This window comes from Strigops habroptila, chromosome 18 (genome assembly GCF_004027225.2).
Source record: "Strigops habroptila isolate Jane chromosome 18, bStrHab1.2.pri, whole genome shotgun sequence".
NCBI lineage: Eukaryota > Metazoa > Chordata > Aves > Psittaciformes > Psittacidae > Strigops > Strigops habroptila.
This window is the reverse complement of record NC_044294.2, coordinates 3,429,933-3,455,395: the sequence shown is the minus strand read 5'-3', so window position 1 is coordinate 3,455,395 and position 25,463 is coordinate 3,429,933. Positions and strand designations below refer to the sequence as shown.

At 44.1% G+C, this 25,463-nt stretch overlaps 1 protein-coding gene across 7 annotated transcripts in view; it reads left to right on the top strand.

The window, feature by feature from the left end:
- The window catches only part of KCND3 (potassium voltage-gated channel subfamily D member 3), a 130,816-nt gene that overhangs the window by 93,668 nt on the left and 11,685 nt on the right, over nucleotides 1–25,463 (top strand). For all 7 annotated transcript variants that reach the window (XM_030473055.1, XM_030473053.1, XM_032920342.1 and 4 more), the window contains exons 3-5: nucleotides 1,611–1,773; nucleotides 17,555–17,656; nucleotides 24,370–24,462. In XM_030473055.1, the coding sequence (XP_030328915.1) occupies nucleotides 1,611–1,773; nucleotides 17,555–17,656; nucleotides 24,370–24,462 (358 nt within the window). The remainder of the gene's footprint in view (nucleotides 1–1,610; nucleotides 1,774–17,554; nucleotides 17,657–24,369; nucleotides 24,463–25,463) is intronic.

Genomic DNA, 25,463 nt, shown 5'->3' with positions numbered 1-25,463 from the left:
CAGGTCACATAAACCTGCTTGAAGTGGGAGTTCAGGGAGTACATTGTGTTCCCCAGTCACAGAGGTACCTCGGGAATTCCTGGCCCCTGGTGGTTTGTATACAGTCATTCCAGTACCAGAGATTTGTATACAAATCTGCTGTTACTCGGCTGCTTGCTTTTCCCTCTCCTCCAGATGAAAATTACTTCAATGAATACTGATATTAATATACACTTGCACACAAGCATGTAATAAATGGCTCACAGAACAAGGCCTGTAAATTCAGTCAGTGGCTGTGCTAACCATGTTCCTATCATACTCCAGGGGCATTAGCTACAAACAAGCTTTTTGTTACATGATCAGAACACACTGCAGCCCACATCCAGCTTTCTGCATGGGTTTTTACTTGCTTATCAACCATTTGCAGGAGAAAGCACTAAAGACACTTCTAGAGGGCAAACTGCAGGGGAGAAGAGCCTCCCATGGAGGTTACCACCGCATCTGCTGAACGCAGGGCACATCATTTGCATTGCCAACATCCGGTGCCCTCTGGATATCAAAAGTTGTGCTGGGAAACAGGGGAATCATGAGTGATGGCACAGTGGGTTAGAATTAAGAGGTCCAACGACCTGGGATGCAACAGGGGGATTGTGCCAGGCCAAACAATAAACCAAAATTCAAAATCCTTGTTTCCTTGGCTATAACACAGTATTCAGTGAGCCAGAGTAGTCAAACTGGTGCCTGAGTCCCAGAGCAGTTTCAGTACTTATGTTCCATGAGGGAATAACAGCCATTCTCCTTTTCACAGCACAGGTGAATAGCTATTAAGGCAAAGCACATTGGTTTTCTTTACATAAGGACAGCATTAAAGCTTAACCTTAAATTTAAAACCACTGCAGAAAACTTTTGCAATACACAAATTAAAACCACAAACAGCAAAGAAGCACTCAACAGAGTAGTGATTTCTGTGGTGTGGAATCCACAGAACTTAAACCAGCATCCTCTTCCATCTATGCAAAACAGAATATTCCATCTTGGGTTCTGCCGGTATTATTTAACCTACAAATTACAGCTGTTAATGGAGATTGCTGGGTCAAAGGCAGCACAAAGGTTTGCCTGAAGATTTTTCAGCTGGTCTCATATTTGTGAGAATTCACTCTGTAGTGAAGCCAGATTTTGAATGAGTCCCAGATTTCTGACTGCAGAGGAAACTGCTGGGGTTTCAAAGTGTAAAGCAGTCTCATTTGCACCTGGCTACAAGGGAATGAACCTGTTCACAAGCAGACACACAGTTTCCAGTTTGTTAGAGTTCATCTACATGGAGAGGTAAGTACTACATGAGCGAGGATGTGAGTCCAGTGTACCCAGCAGCTGCCTGAGCTGGCATGGCTATTCTGCAACACAAGTGCCTTGCTTTGGTTTAGCTTAATTCATGGCCAAAGCGGGGTGCAAGTTGTCATCTCCAGGATGACAGCACCATGGGAACTGTTGCTTGCATGGTGGATTTCTAACCTTTAGTGTCTAACCTGGACACTCCCGTTGCTGCACACTCAGCGAACAAGAAAAGGCTTTTGGTGCCATCGCACTTGTCTGAAGGAGGGGCTTCCCTTTTTTTCTTTTCCCCCCTCTAGTTATGGTGACATGGTGCCCAAGACAATTGCTGGGAAGATATTTGGCTCCATTTGCTCCCTGAGCGGGGTGCTGGTCATTGCTCTGCCGGTTCCAGTCATTGTTTCCAACTTCAGCCGAATTTACCACCAGAACCAGAGAGCCGACAAGCGGAGAGCGCAGAAGGTAAGAGACACCCCCCCTGCCACCAAAGCTCAGGACAGCTCAGCCCCTGCTGTCACCATGGGGCCTTTGAGACACCAGGGAAACTGAGAGCACTGCAGAGGGCAGCCTGCACTATCCACCCGCTTAACTTCACATGTTATAACTGCCTATAGTTTACTGTGAGGGTGCTGAGGCGCTGGCACAGGGTGCCCAGAGAAGCTGTGGCTGCCCCATCCCTGGCAGTGTTCAAGGCCAGGTTGAACACAGGGGCTTGGAGCAACCTGCTCTAGTGGAAGGTGTCCCTGCCGGGTGGAACTGCATGAGCTTTAAGGTTCCTTCCAACCCAAACCGGCCTGGGATTCTATGGTACCCATGCAGATACAAGTTGGTTCACTGCACACTCTGTACTGGTGTATTTTAAACATGGAAGCAATGGGGCTTTTATTGTTCACTTTTGCTACAAACCAGTCTGAAATAAATATGCACATATACCCATATACCCTTCAATCATTAACAGGAGCTGTTTATCTTTCTGGCTGCTTGGTTCTTGTTGTCTCTCTGGAGTTTTGAAAACAACCATCCAGAAACATATACTCATCGGCACACATACCCCCTCAAAGCTGCAGACTGTAACATAGACAAAACACTGGGAATACACAAAAGCCCCTGGTAACGTGAGGGGAGTACTGAATAGCCAAAAATCTAAACAGTTTTTACCAGTATAAGCTTACTGATTCACTAAGAAAGTGTAGCAGATTTATTATATCTGTCTTTCAGCCAGCTGAATTACACCACAACCAGAATCAGGTTTTTACAACAACTGCAAACTAAAGGTCTGGGGTTTTTATTCTCCCTGTGGAATGCCGCCTGCCAGAAATTCCAGACTCAGGGGAGCTGATGGAGGATAGTAGTAGAAAGATGTGCTATTTCTGCTTCAGGCAAGCATCTGGGCCGTGCCTACTCCCTGCATCTCAGGGAGCTGACAGCAGAGAGCTGAGATACAAGACCTACAAAACCACAACATTTGGCAGTCAAAACACATAAGGAGAGTGGCAGAGAGACAGAATCACACAGGAACAAGCTGAAGCCTCTGTAAGTCACTGCTGGGTTTTACACATACCTGCATTAGGTTTGGCGTCTTACATGTGAAATATCAAACTGCAGGAATTTGGGGAGGTGTTTCTTGAGGGAGAGTTGTTTATCTGGTTAGTCATACAACATAATATAGATGATAAAATCCTAAAGATATCATAATGGAAATCCACTCTGTGCCACCCACTGTTCAGTCAGTAGCCGGACAGTGGGAAACCAGTATGGATCATTACATTCATTTAATGAATTTAAATGATCTGCAGAGTGAGTTGCCTAATGTGAGGCTGCACGCAGGCATAAGGTAGCTGGATTTAACTTGCAACAGGAGCATGCTGGGTGTCAACGCGCAGGAAGGACTGGAGTACTCCCACAGATGTTTGTTAAGGGGACAGTGCACCAGCCCATTTAAATGACTGAAGACTTTGAGAGAAAGCACTTGTGCTGAAACAGCACATAGCCACAGAGACAGAATCTGCTTTACAGTGGGCAGCAGATAAACAGGCAAGATTAACCAACAGGTTTGTGCAGAACCATGGATCACAATACAGAGAAGCTCTAGCACCAGCTCCACGTCTGTGATTTCAGATAAGGCTGTCCTCCTCTACAGGCAGCACAGCAAAATTTCTTGTTCTGATTCACCTTCTTCTTTATTTGTTGGACAAGGAAATGTACCAGCACCTTTGATGCCAATATGACTGATTACAGCTTTTATAAAGGTTGCTGTATTGACATACAGAGTGTATAATTTCTCCCCATTTGAATTTCTAATTCCCTTGATACTGGATTAATTTCTGGGCTAAGAAAGTTTTCTCAAGTCAGAAGTGTGAGTAATTTTCACATGATCATCACTGCCTGAATACTGAAGAGAAAGGCAGAGACAGCAGCACATTAATGATGGTCTCTCTGGAGACGGCCAGGATGCACACAGGGATGTAAAGAATCAGCTCTGATAACAAACTCCCTTCCAGCATCATTCTCCAGGGAATACAATCCCTTCTTTAAAAATAGGAAAGTTTTAGTAATAGTTAAAACTCTGTTCCCCATCTAAATAAAGATACAAAGGCATTAGCATGGCTTTTTCAGGAAGGTTGGAAAAAGCTCTTTGCAGACTCTCAGTCCCTGAATATGAAGAGCCCACCAGCAGAAGCTCCTTATAAGCAGAGATTAGAAGATGCAGCTCTGAAGAAATAACACAGGTGTCTTTACTCAGATTCTAGTGTGCTAAATGAATTATGTTTCTCTCTGAAGAGTAAATAATTTGTAAGGCATGTTTTAATATAAACACTTCATAAGAAGTTCTATTTAGTTCAAGAATCGTAACTTCCGTAAGGTACAAGTAGGTTTCAAGATCAGGCTATAGACCATGCTTATTTATTTTTTATGAACTCAGACTAAAGTCTTCCAATGAGAAATAATACAGGGAAAAGTACTGTACAAGAGTCACACTGGCTGGATGCGACATTCCCAGGTTTGAAGGTGGAGGTGTGGGTAAACCTGGGCTCTCCAGTGCATGGAGGATCCGAGGGGCTGCGGAAAAGCAGGAGAAGGCAGCACAGCTCCAATGTCCCTCTGGATTATGATGTTCCCAGTCTCAACTTTGTCTCTTAACTGTTGTGTTCTAGCAGGAAGAAGCTTTTAGATAGCGAGAATAAAATACCAAGAGGTGGCTATTACACACCAGCACCTATTCTTCAACTAACTGAGGAGCAATGTTCCTTAAAAAGGAAAAACAAAACCAAGCTACCAGCGATCTTATCACTTGGGAGATAAATTGTTCTGTGCCAAACCTGCACTGCAAGAGAATTAATTACAAGGAGATCTGGCAATCTTCATTTATTGTGCTGTGTCATCAAATTCTGTCCTCTGGCATGCGGCGAGGACCAGGTCAAGCTGGATGGAAGAGGAATTGATCATTCTGACAAGTAAAATTGATGGGGTTTTTTTTCCCCAAAGACTTTTTTTCCTTTTTTTGACTGATGTGCTAAGAATAGACCCTCCTGACTTTGAAATGATGCTGTTCTTCAGCGAATGTCACAGCCTTTGCTTTGAAGACAAGTTGACACTTAAAAGGCTTGACAATAGAATGACTTTGTAATTCAGATAATGCTGGAGTCACTGCGTTGAGTTTGCAGCTAGGTGCAATGTGAAGAAGGAGGAGACATGTATCTGGTGCTGGTTTGAGGACTACACCTCCCACTTTGCAAGCCTGGAAAGAGAAAGCAGAGGCAGTTACTAACAGCTACTGAAATGCTTCTCCTTTAGCAGTGGTAGGAAAAGTAGCACAGTTCATTGTTCAGAAGTTGGAGACGAGGGAATCCAACCCCAGGCCACATTATTCCCAGAGCAGGGCAGTAGAGAAATGCGCAATGGAAAGACTGCCAGATAAACCAGTAGTGAAAAGAATAGATGTGGCCTTTGAGCTTAGTGCAGCAAAGATCCCAGAAGTGCAGATTGCTCTCCCCAGGGTTCCAGGAATGCTGTAGACCTCTGGACTCTGAGACTTGTCAAAAAACCTGCAAGAAGAATCCTTCCTGAGTGAACTCTAGCTGCTGACAGGAAAATTCATGTATTTAAGTGGAGAAATCAAAGCCCTGTCTTTGCACAAACTGTAACAAAAAATAACGGGAATAAAAGAGAAAACACACTAGCCCTCTTAGTGAAAATACTGCTGGAAAGGTGTTTTTCAATGTGCTACAGGAGCCTTTGTTGGTCCTTAGTCTCCCAGGTCTAATGACATTTGTCTTTGCCCAGCTTTAAAATAACTAATTGAGGTCCCTCAGCTGGAAAGAGTGTGCTAAGTACCCCAAAGTTAGTTTGTTCTGTTGGGATTTTTTTGTCCCTGGAATGATGCTTCAAAGAAAGACAACCAGAGATCCCTTTCATATCTCCCCACACTGCTCCAATACAGTCCGGCTAATTACAGCAGTGTGACCCCAGAGATCCAACGTCGCCTTCCATGGGGAAACAAGAGCTGGCATGGGGAAACAAGGAACTGCACAGGAGCTCTCAGAAACGTGGGTTTGCTTCGGTAGGCCCACGTCTGACAAAGAGCAATGAGCACTGGCAGCTTTGTAGTAAGAAAAAAATGCCGTAACAAGGTCAATGCAGCATTACAGGCTAAGCCTCTGTGGTTGTCAGCCCCAGCTCCTGCACACGTGAACATGCGTGCAGATGAAGACACAAAGCCCTCAAAAGCGTATTTAAAGCAGTCTAGAACAGCCTCAGAGGGTACAGGCAGGTATAGACCCAGGCAGAAGGTCACTAGACCAGCCCCTTTAGGACTAAAATTTGGCCAAGTTGTTCAGATCTTCTCAGTTTGGGGGACAACACATGTTCAGAAAGGGGCCTGGTACAAATAAGCTGTGCCTCCTCCCAGCTGCACCACAGAGGAGAAGTGTCAGTGCTCAGAGGCTGTAAGAAAACCCTGCTTAGAGTGCATTTACAGTTTAATGGTTAGATCTGCTAAATGGGCCGAGATACCGAAGTGGTTGATAATCTCAGAGGGATTAGCATGGTTTTAGTGGTGCATTTCACAGGGGCTAAACTGAAACTGTCATCTACAAATGTAAAACTTCAGTAATCACAGTGCTTGGTTTCGGGTCTGCAGTAAATATGATTTTGAGGACTACAGCTTCTTAGCCTGTTCACAATTCATTTCATTTATTATCTGGTGGCCTTTGACTTGGTATAAGAACAGGCAATCTACTGCAAAACAGACTTCTCGTTTCATCCTCTAGGCTGTAAGTTTCCAGGAAACACGCAGATTTAGGCAAGAAAAGGACTACCCAGGACAAAATCACTTTGTAGAGCTGCTCTCACATAAAACCATAATATAGAGCTGAAAACTGTAGCACAGGCTATCAAAGGATAGATGGTACAAATTAGGTGAAGCAGAGGAGTGGACACATTGTCTGGTGGATGAATTAAAGCATTCAACCATAGAACCAATATCAGCAGAAGAAAGGAATGAAGGGACAAGAGAGAAGCCCTATCTCTTCAGATGGAAGTCAGTGAGAAGAAGTAGATGGAGGAAGGTTATTCCAGACAGCGAGAGCTACTCCTGAGATGGTTGCGCACAGGCAGCTATGACTCTGCAGGCTGATGAAGAGGTAACTATGGAGATGTTTAAAAGGGGCTTAAGCCAAAAGGAAGGAAGAGTAAGGACACAAACGTCTTTCTGATTGTTCCATAAGAGGCACATTCGAAACAGTCTGTTCCAGACCCAGCCGTCACTCCCAGAGGCACAGAAAACAGGGCTGCAGTCAGCAGAGGGGATGGAGAGGGAAGATGGTGATGAAGAGAATGCTTAATACTAGATTTATGTCACTGCCGTACCCATGAGAGAGGCGGCCCACGCGCCTGTCAATAGCGAGGCCATTAGAATAATTGATTTGCTGCAGAGCAGGGGAGTCGGTTTGAAATGTTCTGGTGCACAGCTGACACCCTGAGTTTTGGAGGTGGGTTAGTGAACCTCAGAGCATGGAACAGAACGGCCAGAAAAAGTGACTGGAGCAAAGCTGTGAGCTGTGTGAGGAGAGCTCCGCAACAGAACATGACTCAGATCCCAGCAGGGGATGGGGTTGGGAACTTAAGGAGAGAGAGAGAGAGACAATAAGGTTAAAACTGGAGTTGGCTGACATTTAAAAAACTGTTTTTTTTCAACCACAATGAATCTGCATGGAATATGTTTTTGTTGTTGTTGATATTTAACAGTTTTCAGCGGGGGAAAAAGCTTTTTTTTATTTTTTTGTCTTTTTAAAGCTATTTCATTTTTGGCTGGGGTAGATACCTCTTTCTCTTCCTCCTGTTTCCTGTTTGTCGCATCCCTTAATACAGTTCACAAAGCAAACAAATAAACCCACCAGGAATCCTTTATCTTTTCTTTCATATTGTCCAGAAAAGCAAAATGGCGTATTCCATCAGTTCAGCTAGTTCAAATTCCCTGGGTCCCAAATTGCATAAGACAAGTCGATATCTCCTCTGAAACGAAGGATTGAAACCAGTGAGCTAGAGCTTATAGGTTCAGCCTCCAAAGCAAGCCCACACATCGAAATATTAAGCCTGTTGTCAACAGTAGCCCAATGCCCAGCTGAAATTGCTTCCACACAGATCCAGAAGCCAACTCAATATGTGCTTCATGCCTTGAGGCCCTTCCACGTCATGTCTCGGTCATTACCAGGTAACAGCCTGCAGCGCGTTAAGAACCTGACTAATCCATCCTCAGGGTCTCTCCTTGGTCACCTCAGCAAGAGGGTGTCCCCTTTCTCACCTGTTGGAAGTACAGGTTGTATGTGGCAGCCTCTGTCCAGATGGCTCCATTATGTAGCACAGTTGGTAGGATTTGTAATGGCTAATGCTGCTCTCTCCATCCCAGATGTCTGATAAATGCAAGCTCAAACTGCCTTATCCAGGAGACATTCAGCCAAAAATGGTTGGGAAGCCCTATTCAACTTTGGAACTGGGTTCTAGTGATCAGATTCTTTGCTGTTAACTTAATTAACTAGTTAATTTTACAACTCTCCCTAAGTAATGCAGAATCAAGTGGGCTGGGTGGAGTTTGGCTCCCATGCAGCTCCCAGGCTACAGAATGAATACAGCTCAAACACCCTTTCACCAACTGCAATATATGGTTATGTCTAGATTAATGGATATGGATATATCCACTGGAAAAAACATAACTAGAGGTGGGTGTAAATGGTAGTGGAGCTTATTGTGGTTACTAATTTGTACCATGGCAGCAATAAGCAGATGAACAACATTTGTTGCTGACACACGTGGTGCTGAGATGGCAATAGAGGCTCTCAGTCCTCTGCTCACGTATGACAGAGAGATGGGAACACTCTGCAGCCTCCCAGCACATCTCCCGGGGGCCCTGCAGAACTTCCCTGCTCACACACTGCCAGATGTCTTACACAACCCAACTTGAGAATCTCAGAATCTCATTACTCCACCCCTCCCACTCCACCCAGCAGCAGTGGTCTGCGAAGCCTGACTCAGAACAAGCCTTTGCTGTTTGAAGGTCATGAAAATCCCATCAAACAGTAACTGCTGGTAATTCTCGCACTGCATCAGGCCCTCAACCAGCATGAGGCAGGTTTTCTCCACGCACGAGCAGGAGCCTGCTGTCCTCTTTGGTCTCCTCACTACAGCCAGTCTCACTGCTTTGACAAACTGATGCTGCAGCAGCAGCACCCTTCTGTACTTCCTTCTCTGTGACTCGGGTTTTTTCATGCATAAAACCGGGATAAATCCACTTCTTCTCCTGGCTCAGTGGATTCTTGCAGAATCTTGTACACACACAAGGTCATAAAGTGAAACCGTCTTATGGTGATATCATCCATAGCCAGAATTTTAAGTTCCTCTAGCTGAGCTTTTGCACAAGCGATTCTTGCTGACTCACCAAACAAGGCAGTAGAAGTGTCAGTGTGTGCTCCCCTGACCTGTCATGAGTAGCAAGTAGAGCAAGAGTAAATGCTGGCAGAGAAGGGCTCATGAGCAGGCAAGGGAATCAAGAGCACACATAAAACTTACAGATAATTCTCAAAAACATAGCTATCTGGGGAAATCACAGCCAGTACTGCGCAGGAAGAAAAAGCATTTCAACCCACCAGACAAATTGCTCCACAGGAAATAGTTCCTCATTTCTCCTCTTTGTCACAGTGCAGCAGAACTCCTCTGTTTACTATGCAGACTCTGCCTGAGGTAATTCCAGCCACCTGCTCTTTGTGTGAGTGCAGCCATTTAGACCCAACTCAACATTAGCTCGGAACAAATACAATAATAAAGAGCAATTCCACACATTGTCCATGAGTCCTGGTATCCAGGCACCAGCCTGTTTCTATTCACATCTGAAGCATCAGCTCTGTTAGCAGCTGAGTCAGGACAATTAGGAGCCATTCTAGTGGGAACACGCAGGGATGCTGGAATGCACAAACAAGGGCCAGAGTGGCACAGCCATTCCCACTCTGCAGCTGAGAACCGCTCCAGTGCCAGGACAGCGCCACAGGCTTCCCCCACCACATCTGCACACACACACAGAGCCAACGTGTTGTGGCTGTCAGCGTAAGGACGTGAGCAGAGTCACACGGTCCTCTAAGAGTCTTTGGTTATCACAGGATCATAGGATGATTTGGGTTGGAAGGAACCTTAAAGCTCACCTCTTAAGGTATTGAATGGCTGCTCTAAGGTCTCCCCAAAGTCTTCTCTTCTCGAGGCTGAACAAGCCCAGTTCTCTAAGCTTAGGTACTGGAAGGCTGAAATCAAAGAAGGGTTTGGGATGCGTTTGTGATGGATTTTTTCCCCCGGAAGCCTAATGCAAGAGATTTGTCCCTGGAGACCTCAGGAACAACAAAGAGCAGCTCCAGTAAGAAAGCTAATTGCACCGCTCAGCAACTGTATTGTCATCTGATGAGTTCTGAGCAATTTTCCTTTGCCAGCCAGCAACACTTCTCTCAATTCGAGCTGAAAGCACAGAGAAGTGGGATGGAGCACAGCTCAGGGCCCTACGTGCCTGGAGCAACAGCATTGCCCACACTCATACTTAACCCCATTCACTCACCTTGCTGCCAGTGGGTACCTGCCTGTCAGAGACAACACATACATGCCCATGAGCTGCCAATGAGGCAGGAAAACAGCCCCACCATTATCTCTTCCCTTTGGGCTTCATTCCATGGGGGAGAATGAAGAGCACGAGTTTTACAAGTTTGTCTATTTTTTCCCTTGAGTTTCATGCAAAGGTTTTGTGGTCACTGTCCCCAAGCCCCCATTTTCATCATCTTCCTGGTGAGGTATGAGCAGCACTGTGGGAAGCGATTGCCTTAATTTTCTAAGGCTACCCACAGGCCTCCACACCATTAATTAGTGCTCATATATCAGGTCTGGTGACCTGAGTTGGCAGGTGACACTAGATCAAATTCTGTTAATTTCTCCATCTCCTGCATACTTTATAGCTATTAATTAGGGTGTGAGCTGGCTGAAAGGTGTTATAAAAGTGAGATCTGGAAACACAGATAAAAAAAGACAGAGCGCTAAATCACAGTCAGACAGATGCTCATCACACTTTGCTTTCAGCAAAACACAGAACCTGATTTTAGACTAACAGAGAACAGCAGCCTCTCTATTAATGATGCAGAAAAACATGAGGCTCTTTCCTTGAGAAGATGTTAAGTAACATGTTTCCAGACAAATTCACCCTATTTTAAACCACATAATACTTCACTTCTAACTCTAACAAACTACCAGATTCCCACTACAGCTGGTATGGTGCCTCTTTGACCATGCATCCATGGAGAGATTTTTTACCCAAGCTCCAAAATCTGCTACAGCATTAAGAATAGGAAAAAAGTATATGTAGGAATTTCTATTATTATTATTATTACTATGGCTGTCCCATCCCTGGCAATGTTCAAGGCCAGGTTGGACGGGGCTTGGAGCAACCTGGTCTAATGGAAAGTGTCCCTGCCCGTGGCAGGGGATTAGAACTGGATGAGCCTTAAGGTCCCTCCAACACAAACCAGTCTGGGATTCCATGATCATTATTATTTCTTCAAGAGGCAAACTTCAGAAGTGAAGAGCATCAGCTCTGGCAATCAGCTGGACTAGTTAGTAGTATGGGAACTTCAGCACAGAGGAAGCTTGGAATTTCAGCCAAGATGCAGTAACTGTGTATAATGTATTTCAATCAAGGAAGAACTGTCCATAAGGTCAGTTCTTCTAGAGACAAAGGTCTGGCTGTAACCTTTACTGGGTAGATGGATAACCAAAAAAAGAAGCATTAAACATAACAGGGGATAAAAATATGAAATAGCCTCCAAAAAAAGCTTACTATTTAAATGTCAAGCAAAGAAATAAAGTGAGAATTGTCAAACTTTATTCTATTCTTTCCTATAGAATGCAGCAAACACCAGAAAGGGAATGGTCTATGTAAAAAGAAAACGTCAATACAATGACAACTGAGTAAAACTGGCAACAAATACATGCAGCCTGGAATTCAGAAGAGATTTTCAAGCTAGAAGAATGGAGTTCTAAAATAAATGCCCAGTAGGAGTAGGAGCTTCACTAAGCTTAAGCCAGAGCTTGTGAAGTTCAAGATGAAAATGTACAAAAGGAAGTTGTCGATAGGAGGGGACCATTCTCCAGGCTCCAGGGCCTTCCTAACCCCCCTGCATTCCTAAGTTTTGCATATTACACCCTTTTAGTTAAAGTCGTGTGTTTAATCAGCCAGGATATCTGTGACTAGTAGAGAAGCCGAGACCCATTAAACTCCATATTCTGTGCATTGTTCTATAAATAGACTGAACATCATGTTCTTCAGTGTTGGAAAAGATTAAATGATATAGTGCATTTGAAATGATGTTCTGTTGCTTTAATGGTGCCAAGGGTAAGGTAGGATTGAAAGGAGAGCCATAGAGGAGGGGAATCTTTCATCTCTGCAAAGTAATGAAGAGGCCCAAAATAAGATCAAGGTCTGACTGTAAGTGGTTCTATCAAATTATATAGGAATATAATGAGTTCTACACTATCTCATTTCCATATGCAGTTCTACAACATCTTTCCCCAAAGCAAAAATGACAGAATATTTAAGCTTGGCTCAAAAGGTTTGAGAGGAAGGAAAGTCCAAATGTGCATACTCTGTTTCTTAGGGAAAAAAGGTGAAAATGACAGAAGGATGATGTGCAGAAATGAATTTTTCTAACAGTGCTGTAACTCAGCTGCCTGCCTGTTACAATAGCCAGATGGAACCATGGCTTGCAGAATAACAACCAGCACTTATTATATGGGCCATTTGCTTTTCAAATAGCCATTATTTCACTCAGCGTTCAAACACATGTAATAACCCTGAGTCCTAATTTGGCAGCTCAGCCTGTTGCCAGGCTTTGTTAGAGATGGCAGATCAGCTTCCCAGAGCCCTAAGTAGGACAGATGAGAGTGTTGCCCAATTACACTGAGGAAAGCATTCCACAGACAGTAGATTCAGTTAGTATCTTGTCCACTCCATTATTTTTGAATGCTTTTTTAGAAATTAAGAGTTTTCCATTTTCTGCTTGGCAAGGAAGAACTACCACAATAGGCCAAGGGAGCTGAGCTGGTTTCCACCAGATGAAGGTTTCATCCTTTCCCTTTCCAAGTTACATATGTGCACTGAGTTCCCACTCAGAAGTACACATTGAAGTCTTGCTGAATTCCTTTCTGAATTTTATGCTAAAATTAGTCAAAGGTACCACAGACAAGATCATTTTAGGAAGGTGAGAACAGAGGCCAGGTTGAACGGGGCTTGGAGCAACCTGCTCTAGTGGAAGGTGTCCCTGCCCATGGCAGGGGGTTGGAACTGGATGAGCTTTAAGGTCCCTTCAACTCAAACCATTCTAGGATTACTACAAGAAAATACTTTTGTCATTCCATACTCTAAACCCTGTTGTTAAATCTGCAGAAACTCCTGTTTAACTGTACAATCTGCTTGTTACCTCATCCATATCCTAAAAGCACCACATTCTTTCCATCTAGAATTCAAGTCCAGAGCCTAGCCTAAAGAAGAGAAGGCTCAAAGAGATCTTATTAATGTATATAAATACCTGAAGGGAGGGTGCAAAGAGGATGGGGCCAGGTGCCTTTCAGTGCTGCCCAGTGACAGGACCAGAGGTGATGGGCACAAACTGAACCACAGGAGGCTCCATCTGAACATCAGGAAACAAGTTTTCAGTGTGAGGGTGACCGAGCCCTGGCACAGGCTGCCCAGGGAGGTTGTGGTGTTTTCATCCTTGGAGATATTCAGAAGCCACCTGGACACAGCCCTGGGCAACTGGGTCTAGGTGGTCCTGCTTGAGCAGGGGCGTTGGACCAGATAACCTCTGAAGGTCCCTTTCAACCTCAACCATTCTGTGATGGATAATGCTAATAATGGCTCCAGTCCAAGGAGGGAGCAGGAGCGGACATAGGACCCATACATGTAGTACCTGACATACGTATACTCCGCTCATCTCCTCGCTCAAGTACAAAAGATCCAGAAAGCTGAAGATGTCTGGCAAATATGAAATTATGTCATAGGTTGTAACTTAGTAGTTTATTACACCACATAAATCAAGAGTGAACATTATCTCCATAAGAACTAGATGAAAATCATTAATAAATAATAATTAGCTGTTTCCTGGGCCTGCCATCTGGTAAGCATTTTTCCCAGCCAGCTCCTTGTACTTCTCAAAAGCAGCTAAAAGATGAAGACAGGGTCTTCTTTCTCCTCTGTCTGTCCCTTTGGGAAATTTAGAAGTGCAGGATGCTGACAGCCACTTACACCATCCTCCCTGTTGGACTTCAGCATTCCACGTGGACAGGGCTTCACTGACCCTCCTGCTTATTCTGATTCTTAAGCAGTAAGGAGCTAGAAGTTACTGAGACCTGCCTTCCATTCTGCCTCAGAAACACGTGGGATCCAAGATTACCAAATTAATCATTCTAACCTGTAAGTGGCTGTCATTAGTATTATTATTTTCATCATATAAATTATCTTCCAGATTAGGTCATATGCATTTTGAGATCCTGTGGTTTCCTAGCAACTCCTCTCACCACTCCACATGCAGACACAATGTGCCGGTTTCTTTTCCTTTTTTAGACTCTCTGTGCAGGGGTTATATTCAGTAACAGTGATCTCAGGCCTGGCACTAATGACCTTTAGTCTGTCACATTTGTGGGATGAGATGCAGAAGACAGATATCACAGATATCCCCCCTCGAAAGGCATTTGCAGCAGATGGCCAGGAAAGCATGGTCCTCCACTCGTCCGTCTTCTGTCCTGCAGACCAGGAGTACTGAGCTCTGCAGGACAAGGATGACAGCAGCATATCACATGTGTCACTGGCAGAATTTGGAAGACCACATCAGCCTAATTCTCTGGGCTTCTGGCAGCGATATATGTAACAGTACATAGTATGGTTACCTGCAAAATCCTGCTGCTCCAACGCTTTCATGGCAAGTCCTGAGTTCAAGGCTTTTGCCTCTGTAATTTACCCCTCATCCGATCTGCCAAAGCATAGCTCTGCCTGCAGCCAAGTCCAGACTGATGCATTCCAACAGGTATCAGAAGCCTCCTCTGGAACAGGCAGCTTTTCCTGCTTCCACACTGTACCAAGTCTTACACTGCTGCCAGGTGCCCTTGATGTCCTCAGTCCACTTTGCTCTGTCACATAAAGCAGCATCAAACCCGCTGCAGATGTCTGAGGGGAGCACTTTGCTGCTCTGGAGTCGTTCATTACTGCCAGTACTGCGTCCCACATAAACATACAACAGGTACCTAAGTATCACCTAAAGCTTGTTGCACTCAATGGCTATGCCTTCCAAATAACACACATTTACACACAGACTTTCCCATAAAAACACGAACTCTAGTTTGAGAGTTGTTTCCAATCTGATGGAAGCTGTCTGGAGGGCCAAACCAATTTTAAGCACCAATTTTAATTAACTTCTCTATCTGAGTTAATCAAGATATGTACCAAATTTAATCACAATGGGGCACAGAGTTAAGCCATGTGACTAGCCCAGACAATCTTTTGTGGAAGGAGAATAGGATTCACTTCTGGCCTGCCCCAGTGACATTTGTGAAAATAACAATGTCTGTTCTAAACTCCAAAAGCCATGGGGCTTAATTATTTAGATAGTGGCCCTGTTTCAAAGAAGAAAAGAGAACAGACCTCAGAAACGAACCATCTTCAGTCCACATGGAGTACAGCTATTAATATTTGATCCCCTGCTAGCCTGGAGGCAGAGGGAATAATGTTCATTGCAAAAGCCTGAGACTGAATCCACTTTAACAATCGACTGAACTGACGATGAGGATGAAACCTTTCCTGCTGTAGGTGAGAAGTCAGGGACTCTAGCAATTTCTTCAGCAAAGGAGCTGATACTTCATCCAGCACAGAAAAAACTGGAAGCCTTCTGTGGTTGCCATCAGAGCCTCATTGTAAAGACCATCACTGAATCTAATACCCAGTCCTGATTACAGAAGAGAGATCATTGCATAAAGTAAGGAACAGAAACACAAAGGCATATACTTGCAAATAAAAGTAGTAATTTAATGGAAATGTAATTAATAGGAACAGAGAGGCAATGCATGGAATATCATCAGTCCCTTATCCCCTGCTCTCTCCCCCTAACTCATAACTCATACTACTAACTCATACTACTCAATAAGTAGTAGTCTCTGAGGTTTTTGTTCCAGAGGACAGTCTCAGCCCCGTCTTATCTGGGGCCTAGAGCAACACACCAGTTGGGAAAGTCTTCAGAAAAACTGAAGCTTCAGTTTCATTGTCCTGTTGTATCCTCAGCGTTGCCAATACGCCTCATATTCCTTTTGAAGAGAGCCCTGTGAGATACCTCGGCGCCAGTGCAGAGCAAAGCTTCACCAGAGATTTCACTCTCATATCCTGCCTTGGAGTCTCAACGATAAAATGGGACAATGAAATCTAGGTGAAGTATAGAAAAGAAAGTCAATTTTGGATGCCCCATTTTGGGTGTCGAAGGAAGACGTATTTTTCAGACTGGTCATGCTCTGCGTCACCCAATTAAAGCTGCAAACTGGGATCCTGTATGTGTCTGTGCTGAGAAACTGTCTGCTTAAGCGGAAGCTCTTAAGGTTAAACAAATCTTTCAAATATTGAGGGCCAGAATCACTCACACGTGTACAGTAATAGAGCTCCTGGAATTATTACACTCTCTGGACCCACTGCAGATATTTGCCTCTTGGCTTTACTCTTCCTACAGTGTATACCCATTAGCACCTCTAATTAGAAAGGAAAATCACGAGTTCCATGTTATTTAAAAGATTATGCAGCATTTTAAACTACAGCACAATATAATTATTTTTTAATAGCCACAGCTATTTCATGTATTTACTTTTAATGGTGTTTGAGTCATAAATTAATAGTAGAAAAGAAAAAGGCAAATCAGCACTTGACAGAGAAGCAGGCACCAACTGCTTTTAAAAGAAAAACTGCAACGCTAACAACTGTGTGATCAAAAAGGAAGAGGGACTTACTGGTTTTTCTTGTTTGCTTTATTCTGGACTGCTTTATATCATCTAACTCGGCCCCTTGGAAGTCAAGAAGGTCAGGGACAAATAAGAAGAATTGAATCACAGAATCCCAGACTGGTTTGTGTTGAAGGGACCTTAAAGCTCTTCCAGTTCCAACCCCTGCCACGGACAGGGACACCTTCCACTAGAGCAGGTTGCTCCAAGCCCCTGTGTCCAACCTGGCCTTGAACACTGCCAGGGATGGGGCAGCCACAGCTTCTCTGGGCACCCTGTGCCAGCGCCTCACCACACACCAGGAATATGTCCAAGATAAGTGTCACTAGTCAATGTGCATCTCACCCCCAAAAAAACTATCAACTTTTTATTAAAAGTTAAAAGAAAAAATAGTCTTTTAAAAGACTATTAACTTTTGAAAGGATAAACAAATCTGCAGGACTCCATTTCTTGTCTCTGGAAGGGTTGTTAACACTCTGTGGCAGATTATGCATTTCAGCCAGATATACTCATCTGACTCCTGGAGACAGAGCTGTTCCCCACAGCACCTTGTCCTGGCTGTGCACCCCTTGTATTTCACCCCCAGGCTTTTCCAGGTAGAGCAAGAACCTGAATTTTCCTTCCTCCTGGTATTGCCATCACAGCACCAGTCACTCGGTGTTCCAGGCTCTAACTTCAGCTTGTTTCCTCTCCACAGAAAGCCCGGCTCGCAAGGATTCGAGTGGCCAAGACCGGCAGCTCCAATGCCTACCTTCACAGCAAGCGCAACGGCCTCCTCAACGAAGCCCTGGAGCTGACGGTACGTGCAGAGCCACTGCTTCCTTTCACAGAGCTTGAGAAGTTCCCTATTCCCATTCCTCTCCCTGGGCTCCCTCCCTTTCTCTCTCCGTTGCCATCTAAGTGCTCATTATCCAGCGTGGCAGCCTCCCACAAGGAATGGCGCTGTGCTTCTGTGACGCTCTCGTGTGCTGTATGTGCTGTGTGGAGGCAGAGCTGGAATCCAGCTGCAAGATGGGATGGGAGGAAGCAGCTTCCTGGGCTCCTCCTGGAGACAGGGAAGGATCTGGCCTTCCAGCAAGTGCCACGTTCACAGTTCCCTCAAATCCCTCTGTGTGATCGAGCCGATTTATACAGCCCAGGGTCTGCCTATACTATAACTATCCACTCTCTTCCAACATACAGTTAGTTATTTTCAAGAGTCTCTCTCTACTATGGACTATCTGATCATGCCCAACAGCAAAATATTCCCTAGTTCTTCTTCCAGGCAGTTTGGCGGTGGGTTTATTTTTAACAGAAAGGCCTCTGGAGGCTAATAGTAGCTATTCATGAGAAGAAAAGTTCTAAGTACATCAGAGTGCTCAGCAGAACCAGTGAAAATGAGAGGAGGTTATTACATTAAGCCTGATCCACACCAGAACAGGTATTAGCACATCTCATGGATTTAATTTCAAATAAATCAGCCTTTTGTGCACGTGGGGAGCAAAGAGCGAGACAAAGAGTGTGTAATGAAGCCATCAGAGCTGCCCAGCCCTTGTTCACGCATCCTTACTTGGGGCCTCATCCTTCAAATGTACACTATTTTCCCCTTGCGTTTGTAAAATCAAAGGGTTTTCAACTCCTGGTGAAAGCTGCTCACTAGGACCTGAGCCCACTCCTACCCCAGCTCAGTAGGTGCAGCACACAGAGGGGAATAGGGCAGCACCACGTTTTGCATGTAGGATGCTCCTCAGTGCAGACTAAGGCAGAGGAACCTTGCCATTTACAACTGAAAGAGTTTTTAAACTGACTCTAAAAAAGCACTTCACATGAAGTACAGACTTGGAAGGTAGGATGCCCAGAGCAGTTTCTTTTCTCCCCTCCAAAACAAGTTTGATCCTTCTGACTACACATCTCACGTTGTCTCCTGCTCTGCAAATGGCAGCAACACTCAGAAAATCTGTTTCTTGAACCATATGTTGCTGTTGAGCAGTTCAAGAAACGTTTCTTTACCAAGAAGCAACCAGGAAGACTGGTCACACCTCGTCCAGAGCCTTCTCCCCAGGAAGGAAAGGCTCGGGACGGGATGACAGCTCAGCTGAGATTCTGCTATTCCATTACCCAGGAACATGCAAAAATTTGACTATAAATTTAGTTTTGATTTCTAGTTTTTAAAAATGCCAGAAGAGCTTCGCAGGGACACTCAGTTTGCACTTGATCTTCCAGCCTGTCATCCCAACAAGAATCTCCTCACTTCTCTTGTCAACCAAAGCTCCCTGCCAAGACCGCTCAGGGAGGAGCAGCTGACGCACCGATGCTCAAGTCCAAAATGCATGAGGTTGAGAGAAATATTTGGCTGAATGGGTTCATTTCCTGGTACTTGCCAGTGGAAGAAGGGTCATTTTGCTGGCTACAAAGCTACTGGAGACACAGGAAGGAAAACAAAAACATTTCTAAAGAGGTTCTAGAGGACTTTTTACCCATTAATAGCTAAACTTAGATACATATAGTAGCACCTAGAACAGGCGCTTTCCCAAGCTTTTCTGGGTGCTTATATCTGGTGGGCTTATAGCTCTAAATGCTGACATGACCCCCTCACAGCCCAGTGAGAGCCACAAATCTGACTTTGAAAAGCACTGAACGTTGTGTACAATATTTTGTAAGAAAAGGCACTTCCTGTAGAAAGCGTCAAAAGCAAAGGGTATGGGGAAGGAAAAATTACCATCCACCTGTGTGACACACAGGAATGTAATTCACTAAAACATGCTAAAGCCATGCCTGGCACCTGCACAACTACCTGAGGAGAAGGTGCATACCTGCATCAAGAACCAAGACCTGTCTCTCCATCCACAGGTATTAGTTACTTACAGAACATCCTTTGTTGTAAAGGTACATGTGACCATTTTAACTCCACGAGGCAAGATTTTATGTCCTTTCATTTTATGGCAGGAGAACAAACTATTCTTAAAGAGCACAAGATATGAATGACAGCAGTTTAGCCAGCCAAATTTTTTAAGCTGTAAAAAAATATGGAGTGTGACTTCTGCAGTCGCTATATTAGTGACCAAAAATATTATCTACATACTGTGCATATCCATCAGATTAGTATCAAACTGCGTCATCAGTCAGGTACACATCCCATTTTGATAGCTTGCCCAGGACTCATGCTAACTGTAATGGACTTCACATGGCCAAGCTGCCATAGGGCTGGTTTGTCACCCAGCAGTAATTCCAACTGCAATTACTACATGGCCGGGAGTAGATATTATCACTTTCATTAGTAGCAATCCCACAGTACTGTGATCAATGTAGAACTGGTTTACAGGAGCCCTGCAGTCTGACACACCTTGAGGGTTCACCCAAGGAAACAACTGCCCCAGAACGTGTCTTGGCTGTGGCTCTGCAGTCAAACTAACAAACTGGGAAATAAGGACTGCCCAAGAGTCTGGAACATATGCCAGGATGTCCTTTCATTAGCACCAGAATGAATACACTGACACCATCTTTTAAGAGAACAGCATGTCTTCAGCCTGGAGCCTTGTATCAAAATAAAGAAAAACGAAAAGGATTCATCCAAAGACAGCAGCAGGAAGGAGTTCTGCTCCTAGCACAGACTCCTGCTTCAGAAACATGTGGATTTGTGGCATTTTGCATTTGCCACCTAGACAGGAGTACTCAGACAGTTTTCTTCTCATTTAGAGAGATTTTTAGTGGGCTTTATGTCAGAAGTGCTCAAGGGATGGTGAGCTTCTTCCCATAGCAGCAGCCTACATATCATCTTAGCGTTAATCTCCTTGTACAGCTAGCTGAAATTCCCTTTTAGCTAAAATGCTAGGCAGTTTATATCCAAAGAACAGTAGGTTGAGAGGTCTTGGGCCTTTTCACAAGCAGAATCTGCTTAGCCATAGATAAGGGTTATAGCCATTCTCGTGGGAATGGTGAGTGGAACCACTGAACCAGTTCATCTCAGTTCACCAGCGCCCAATTTTGCATGCCGAAGCACTAAATAGAAGAGGAAAAGTGGAAGTAGTTTGGATTTCAGAACTGACACTACAATGTGTTTCAGTCTCCCTCCAAGCAACCAGCAGTTCACTGAATGTCTTCCAAGAACAAACTGAATGGTAGCTGGCATCAGATCCTTGCAAAACTGGCATCCCAGCTCATAAAGCAAATCATCTCCTCCCCCCCCACCAGCTTTTTCATTACAGCCAGACTCTTCTAATGAAGACACAGATTTTGTTTGCCTGCAGTAATGTAGGTACCATTGATGCAATCTCTATAGGTACACATTCCTCAACAGTACTATCAAAATCCAAGCATTTCTGTGATGTTGGCACTATCACTGTCCCAGGGCAGCAGTTCTGTAGATCTCATTCTCAATTTACATGTTCTCAGTGGTTGCATACTCTTTGTTTCTGAAAACATTGAGCTGACTGAAGAAAAAGCAAAAGGAAGACAAGGTGCAACTCATAGTCACTGATCCTACACTTTATTCCTGGGCACTGCCATCCCTTGATCCATTCCCATCAGTAGCAAGCTAAGCCTTGTGATGGAAGGCAGCAGGAGAGACTAAAGCTGTGCTGCCAAAATTTAACAATTGGCTTAGGTCTTCTGCCAGAGGTACGGAAGCTCTATCTTTGCTTTCAGATTCCATTTAGATCTCCTCTCAAGCAAATCCTCATAAAAAGATGCTGTTTGCAACATGTGCTCTTTCTCTCTCTCCTTTTCAAGTGTTTTAGTGCAGCCTTATATCTGCTTTAGGGCTTGCAAGGACCTCCATGGGAATTCCTCCACTATGGAATCAGTAATGTCAGCAGGGTATGAGCAGGACCTGTGGGTGCATTAACTCACCAATAGGACTGTTAATAAGAAAAATGAAACTGATTTTTTGTTTAGGCCACTTCTAAAAATACTTCTGGGAATACTCATCTTCCAAAACAACAACAACAACAAATCCATAACCTGCTTAAGAAGCATTCTCATAGGAATCTATTAATTCTGTGTACAGTCAGTCAGCTTCCTTAACGTACCACTTCAGCTGTGTTTTGGCATCTGGCAGAGGCAGAGTTATTCCTTCACTTAAGGATCACAGAACCAGCCTGGAAATGGCATCCAGAACATGCATTTGCAGTGAATCACCAGGACACAAGGGCATATTTAAGAGCAATGCTTTAAGCATAGATGAATTTAACCCCCTTGAGAGCAACAGTCTATGTCTCGGCACTTCTACCAAGATGCTCTGCTGTGTCTCCCATCTCACCCATTTTCTCTCTTGAGCAGTAAGATACTGTTGTTTAGTGTCTAAGCAGAGATTCCAGCCATGCACATCCATTTTGACTTTCAGATTTAGGCACTACAAAAGACACCAGGCACCCCTCCTTTATGGAGCACAGGGAAACATCTTGCAACACCTAATTGCCCTTTTAATGCACGCAATTATCTTTGAAAATGCAAGTCATCGAAGACACAGATTAAAAAAAAAAAAGGAAGAAAAAGATCACACTGAATTTCAAGATCAGGAGCTTAAGTATTAGTAGTGAGAGAACATCCTTCAAACCCCAGGTCTTAAATCTGCCACCACAGACCAGAGAAAGTGAGAAAAATTATCCTGGCTCTCCATTAGCACATGAACAACCCCAACTGCTTCTTTGCCTTCCATTTCTGAGGTGTATCTGATCATCAGATCACAGGGTGACACGTTATATTGTGAGAAATGTAAGCATCTCATTCACTGATAGAGTGTGGAAACAAAAGAGAGAGTAATACAGAGTACTGGATTTCTTCCCCCACTCCCAAGTTGACTTAATTGGCTTATTGCTGTGTTGATGGATGTTTGATGCCACACTTTCTGCATAAGCTAAACATTACACACACACTGAACTCAAACTCCTAACCTCTTATCCATTTTTATTTCAGCTGTTTCGAGCAGCTCACATCCCTCAACTTAACAAAAGCCCAGAGATTGATTTAAGATCTGTAGCTTGTCCTAACCACTAATAACACCACAATCTGAGCAGTCTCTTCCCCAAATCACCATATAGACACATACCTGATGTTGAAGCCAAGAACAGACCAGCAAAAGCACCCCAATAAGTCTTTCCAAGGCAGAATCCATAAACAGAAATGCCAAAACCAGTTCCTAGGAGACACCACTCCTTTTAATAGCTTTTCAACCTAAATACTCTCAGCTGTACCCAATCCCTTCCCAGGTGACCCAAGCTGGCTGCTTGACTCTAAGCACACCCTACTCTCTGAATTAGCTTACGAATTTGTTACCCATGTTTCAGCAGTTTGAGGACACAAGGGAAATAGGGGAAAGCTGGCCCCCACTTGTACACATGTTGCTGTACAAGAAGTCAAGTACCTGGATTGTGAGGTCTTCATACAGCTTGTCTTGTTCTGGTTTTGTGCTAAGTGATGCACAAAGGGTTCCCAGTCAGTTTGCAGGACTCTTGGGCACTGTGTTCCTCAAACAGAAATCACAGTAAGCCATCCTACTGAGCAAAAGCCTCAATCCATAAGAAACTAATGAAGATGGGACCTTCTTTCTCCAGGGAACTACTGCCACATTTCATGTGAAGATAAACCCTTTGCTACTGCTGCACAATGCTTCCTAATTTGAAGTATGCTTAAAGAGGATAATTTTTATATATATAACTCTAACATACATAGCATCTGCCTGTTCCTCCCTTCTCCCTGCCTTTTCAGAGGGCTTGGCCACAGGAGGGGTTACACACCTTCAGTTTGCACCAAACCCAGTCCACAGGACCTGCTACAAACTCCCCACCAACAACCATATACACTGAGGCAGGCAAAGGGCAGCCGCCTTTTACGCACTGCAGGTACAAAGCATGGAAAACAACTGGTGATGTCCATGAAGAGGAAAGACAGAGCCAGGGGTCCTGTCTCTAGAAACAGCATTACAAAGTCTAAAACATGAAGTTCAGGTCCACATTTTGGATCTGGCATGCAGCTGTGACACAGGAGGCTTTGGAGATAACACACGCAAGTTCCAACAGGGCCAGCGCTGTGCAGCCCTGAAGGTCAAGCAGAGCCAGGCTTTCAGCTCAGGGAAAGCAAGACAGCTTGTGTTTTGCCTCCTAACAGAGACAAGAGATCAGGGTACATCTGTTGGCATTCAAAGGTCATGTCAAGCTTAAAAGCTTTAATGTTTTTTGGAAAAAATCAAACGGCACGGGTTCTTTTTGTTGGGGTTTTCTTTTTTTCCTTTACTTTCTGGTTCCTGAGCCTTGAGATGGTTTATCAACAGCGCTTCCCAGGTTTCCTCCTCAGCTACAAAGTGGCTAGAAACACCCTGGGTTTGAATCAAAGCTGAGTTTCTCACCTGAGTTTACAAGCCAGATCATTGAGGAAGAAAAGATAACCTCCTGAGAGTCATGAGCAAAACCTGAAAGCTGCACCACTGACACTGTGATCATTACCCCTGTGAAAGCTAATGCTGGGAGTGCTGTTTGCTTGCTTGGTTTTACACCTGGTTTGGGTTTTGTTTTCCTCTCCCTTTTCCTGGCTCTTCAGGGATCCACCGAAGATGAGCAGCACATGAATAAAGGCACCTCCTTAATTGAAAGCCAACATCACCACCTGCTGCACTGCCTGGAAAAAACAACCGTAAGTACCAACACAATCCTTTTACATCTTACTAACTCTTTGTGCCTGGTCCAGGCTTCCTATGGGCAAAATGTGCACACAGTGTGGTCTGAAGTGGCCCTCAGACATACTCAGTAGACCTTAAAACTATGCCAGAGGGGGCTGACACTCAAGCTCCCGATGCAGTGGGTTAAATGCACTTCTGTTTCATTGTCCTCTTAAAAAGTAATAATAATCACTGTGCAAAGGGATCAAGATGTGATTATCTGCTAATCCACAGTCACGTGCACCAGCACCAAGTCAATAGCAAGTTGCTCAGTCAAGTTCACTTGAATGCAAATAACTCTTCAGCGTGGGGTTGAGATCCTATAAACACCGTGTACCTTAAGTTTAATTTCTTCAGTGTTTCTAAAATAGAACTGAGCTGTATTTGTCTTGTGCTGTCAGTCACATATGTCACTTGTGCTAAGTAGCAATAAAGGACAATTCTGCTGCTTTGAAAGGAGGAAGATGCTGTCAGTGACTCCAAACTACAACCTGGTCACCAGTGCCAACAGGCTGGAAAAAAAATTACCTTTAGCCCTTTATATGGCAGATGAACTCTCTTAATGGGCTTAAAGGTTGCACATATCTTTTCTCAGTACAGTTCTGGTTACAAGAGCAGGTAATTTATCTCAAAGCCAGTCAAGCAGTTTCTGTAATAGGACTTTTCTATTTGCATCATACAAGGTGTTGGGAGTGAGAATTGTATTTTTCATTATTAAGTGATGTTGTTTGCAAGTCTCTAGAACATTTTACATCTTTATTCGAGACATGTTATACTTCCAGGTTTACATAAAAGGTTCTGCAGTAAAGGAATACATTATGAGGTGTCCCTGCCCATGGCAGGGGGGTTGGAACTAGATGATCTCAAGGTCCTTTCCAACCCTAACTATTCTATGATTCTATGATTATCTATACCGTGATTCATTCTGGAAAGAATGAAGGGAGGTTAGCACCTGAAATATTCATGCCTTTTTCTA